A 4061-nucleotide genomic window follows, 5' to 3' on the forward strand; every position below is an offset into this window, starting at 1 on the left:
TCAGTTTGTGGCTTGTCTTTTCATTTTCTTATTGATATCTTTTGAGAAGAATGTTAGATGGAGAATTCTATAAATGTCCATTAGACCCAGTTGGTTTATGGTATTGTTCAGTTCAACTATATCCATACTTGTTTTGTGCCTATTGGATCTGTCAGTTACTGAGAGGGGGGTTTTAAAGTCTCCAACTGCAATAGTACTTCACCTATTTCTCCTTGCAGTTCTGTCAGTGTTTTGATACTGCTCTTAGGATTGTTACGTCTACTTGGAGAATTGACCTCTCTATTATACAATTTTCCTCTTTATTCCTGGTCATTTCCTTGCTCTGAAGTCTGCTTTGCCTGAAATGAATATAACAACTCCAGCTTCCTTTTGATTAATGTTAGCATGGTATGTTTTTATCCTTTTAGTCTGTGTCTTTATGTTTAAAGTGTGTATATTGCAGATAACATATATTAGCGCTTGGCTTTTTATCCACTCTAACAGTTTTTGCTTTTTAATTGTTGTATATAAACCACTCACTTTTAAAGTGATTATTAGTTTAATATTTATCATATATGTAACTATTTTCCATTCATTGCTTGTTCTCCTTTTTTTTTTTTTTTTTTTGGTCTTTCACTCTGTGAAATATATGTCTCCCACAATGTTTGGTCTTTGATGATGTGCAGTTTATTTTTCTTGTTTTTAAGCCTCACTTGCTAGGGTTCACCCCTCTGTCTAAATAGCTTAGCCTTCAGGCTTAGATTAGTTAGAAATTGTACTTAAACACCTTGAGCCAGTAAGGCTTCCACTCTCTGCTGATGAATGTGTGTAAGGGTTGGCAAACACATTCAGATTTCCAGCCTTTTTCAAGTCTTCTTGCCTTTTACATTCCCCTGGGCTTCCTTAGTTTTCCTCCAAATATGCTTACAGGCTCCATCATCCAGGGACATGTAGGAAGCTTAGGCCCACTCTAGACTCTGCTGTGTGTACACATAGCTCTGGCCAGTTTGGGATATGCTAAGAGTTTATTGTGTAGCTCTCTCCTATGACTCCAATCCCCTGGAATTCCCTATCAAATCCCAGACTGGTCTAATCAGTTAGTTGCTCAATCAGGACTGCAAATACTGAAAAATTGAGTCATTAGTCCTCCCTGTTCACATGTCAGGTAAGCTCCCTCTGTCAGTGCCTCACCCTGGTTAAGCAACAGAGTTGGGGAGCTAGGAAACACAATGGGAGCATTCTTGGGCAAGAATCCATAGACTTGCTCTGTTTCTACCCAGTGTTCAATGTTTTCATGTATAAATGATTCTCAGTTTGTTATATGCCTTTGGTTGATTTCCAGAGTGAAGTGGTTGTTTTTAATAGTTTTTTACAGCTTTATAGTTGCTGTTTGTGGAAAGGACATGTTGACCTCCTCATTCTATCATGCTGGAAACAAATGTCCTTTTTATAGAATATCTGGCATACTGATGTACATTTTTTGGTTACCATATTTTGAACCTGAAACCATGGCTGACATTTTATATGTATATCTGGGTGTGTATACACACACTATATAAAACATTTATAATGGGATAAAAAAAATGACAGGTGCCCTAATCAGTTTGGCTCAGTGGATAGAGCGTCGGCCTGCGGACTGAAGGGTCCCAGGTTCGATTCCGGTCAAGGGCATGTACCTTGGTTGCGGGCACATCCCCAGTAGGGTGTGTGCAGGAGGCAGCTGATTGATGTTTCTCTCTCATTGATGTTTCTAACTCTCTATCCCTCTCCCTTCCTCTCTGTAAAAAATCAATAAAATATATATTTTTTAAAAAATGACAGGTTTAAGAAGTAAAAATTGCTAGTTATAAGAACAGTCACAAGGATATAAAAGACAACATTGGGAATATAGTCAATAATATTGTAATAACTATGTATGATGTCAGATAGATACTAGACTTATGAGGGTGATCACCTTGTAAGTTATATAAATGTCTGATAACTATGTTGTATACCTGAAACTAATACAATATTGCATGTCAACTGTAATTTAAAATTTTTTTAAATTAAAATAATTTTTTAAAATAAAAGAGGGATAAAAATGTATATAATAAATAAAATATATTATGTAATTACATAATATATGTCAATCATTCATAATATAACATTTTATATATATATATTCAGATCATTCAGCTTGTTTTAAATTTAATTCTATTTGAGGTGCCAGTAGGTTTTAATGTTGTATGGGTGCATGAACAGTGGACTTCTAGACATGAAACAATTAGAAGAAAATACAATGAAAGTTCAAATTAAATACTGGGTACCAACCCAAGGTTGCATCATTGCATAACTCCACGAGGCGTCATTCACATTGCATTTCATGGAAATGGTGGTTACTGGAATTGTACTCTGGGGCACCTTTCACATAGGTAATGTGTTATCTTTGTGAAATATAAGGCAAATGTTATTCTTTTGATAGTTACTAAGGGTTTTTTCTTTCAGTCTCCTCTAATGTTGCAAGGTGGGTGAGTCATTCTCCATTTCCTTTCTCCATGCCATAAAGTGAGCATACTATCAGCAAATGCCATCACAGCATTAAGCTTAACCACCAGCCTCTGTGGTGATAAAATAACAACATCCATGACCTTTGACTTTATAGCTTACACCTTAATCATTTTTGTGACACAGAGGAGTAACAATGTGCTATTGATGATGTAATTGTCAGAAATATGTTTTGAACACTCTCTCTTTGTCAAACTTGAACAAAGCTGCTTTATCTGCAGGCTTCTGTCTCCCAAGCTCTTCTCCACATCTTCCTGTGTAATCTAATATGTATAGTACATCATGCAGTTTTCTAAAAAGAAAAAAATACTCAGAAATAGTTATGCTTTAACATATCTTTTCATTCTTTCTTTCAGAATTGAGCATCTGGCTAGGATATTATTGAATATGTAGGATGCTGTGAACTTAGGATCATGTATGTGCTTAAAGGAGGTTACAGGTTTTGTGCGGATCTTATAGAACATCAGTCAAAGTTCAGATAGATATGTCTCTATGAAGGTTGATTTCATCAGACTAAAACGTTACAGGGTAAGTTATTTGTGCTATTTTCATTATATGACCTTTCAAATGAACAACTTTATAGAGTAAAAGAACGAATAATGTTATGAAAATTAAGATTATAATTCTTTTAAATTTGCAAGATACTGCAACCTGTAATTCAAATAGTATTCTTTAGGGTGGGGTGGGACTCCTGCTATCTATTTTAACCTATATGGAAAGATGCTTCAGGAATGATTCATGTTTCTTTTATGGTTATAAAGTTGAGTGGTTACTTCCTGGTGCCCAGCTTAACAAGTGAGTGTGTTAAGAATACGTGTTAAGAAAGTCCAGTGAATTCTGACCTGGTTGTTCCTGTTGGCCCTGGAGACTTGTGTGAGAGTGTTCAGCCCAGAGAGGAGAGTGTTAATACTTGAATGATTGCAGTCATGGCCTTGATGTAGAGAAGGGAAGGCTGTGGGATCAGTGAGTTACTATGTACGATGAGACAAGACCAGGGGCCCCTTCACTAGTCTATGCTGGGCTCTCTTGGCCACCACTGAACAGAATTGAGGGAGATTATTCTCCAGAGATGTCATCCCCTTGGCCTTCACCTCTTCTCTCTATGATGTTACCTTTTGTGATGCTTTTCCATGCAGTGCAAGTCATTAAAACTGCCTTACTACCGGGTGAAGAACTATTGGAGTCACAACCATGAGAGTATTCACATTGATTAAACTAGCTTGCACATTTTAATTCACTCTTTGAATTGGTTTTCTACTGCTATATGACAAATTTTCCATGAACCTAGTGGCTTAAAGGAACATTTATCATCTTATTATTAGAAGTCTGGGCATTGGTTCTCTGCTCAGTCTTCCCAAAGGAAATCAAGGTGTTATTCGGGGCTTTGATCTGACCTGAGGTTTGGGGTCCTTTTCTAAGATCACTGGGTTTTGGCATAATTCAGTTCCTGTTTCCCCTGACTCTTGGCTAGAGACCTCTTAGCTCCTAGAGGTCTTTACCTCCTCCATAAGCAGTTCACCGCACTGCAGGAGACCCTC

The 4061-nt window shown here is 37.0% G+C and overlaps 1 protein-coding gene across 1 annotated transcript in view; it reads left to right on the forward strand.

The window, feature by feature from the left end:
* Positions 1 to 4061, forward strand: part of PRTFDC1 (phosphoribosyl transferase domain containing 1) — a 100003-nt gene that overhangs the window by 10907 nt on the left and 85035 nt on the right. The window contains 2 exon segments of the mRNA XM_005865889.2: positions 2898 to 2986; positions 2988 to 3051. Coding sequence (XP_005865951.1) covers positions 2898 to 2986; positions 2988 to 3051 — 153 coding nt within the window.

Source organism: Myotis brandtii, unplaced genomic scaffold (assembly GCF_000412655.1).
Source record: "Myotis brandtii unplaced genomic scaffold, ASM41265v1 scaffold215, whole genome shotgun sequence".
Taxonomy (NCBI): domain Eukaryota; kingdom Metazoa; phylum Chordata; class Mammalia; order Chiroptera; family Vespertilionidae; genus Myotis; species Myotis brandtii.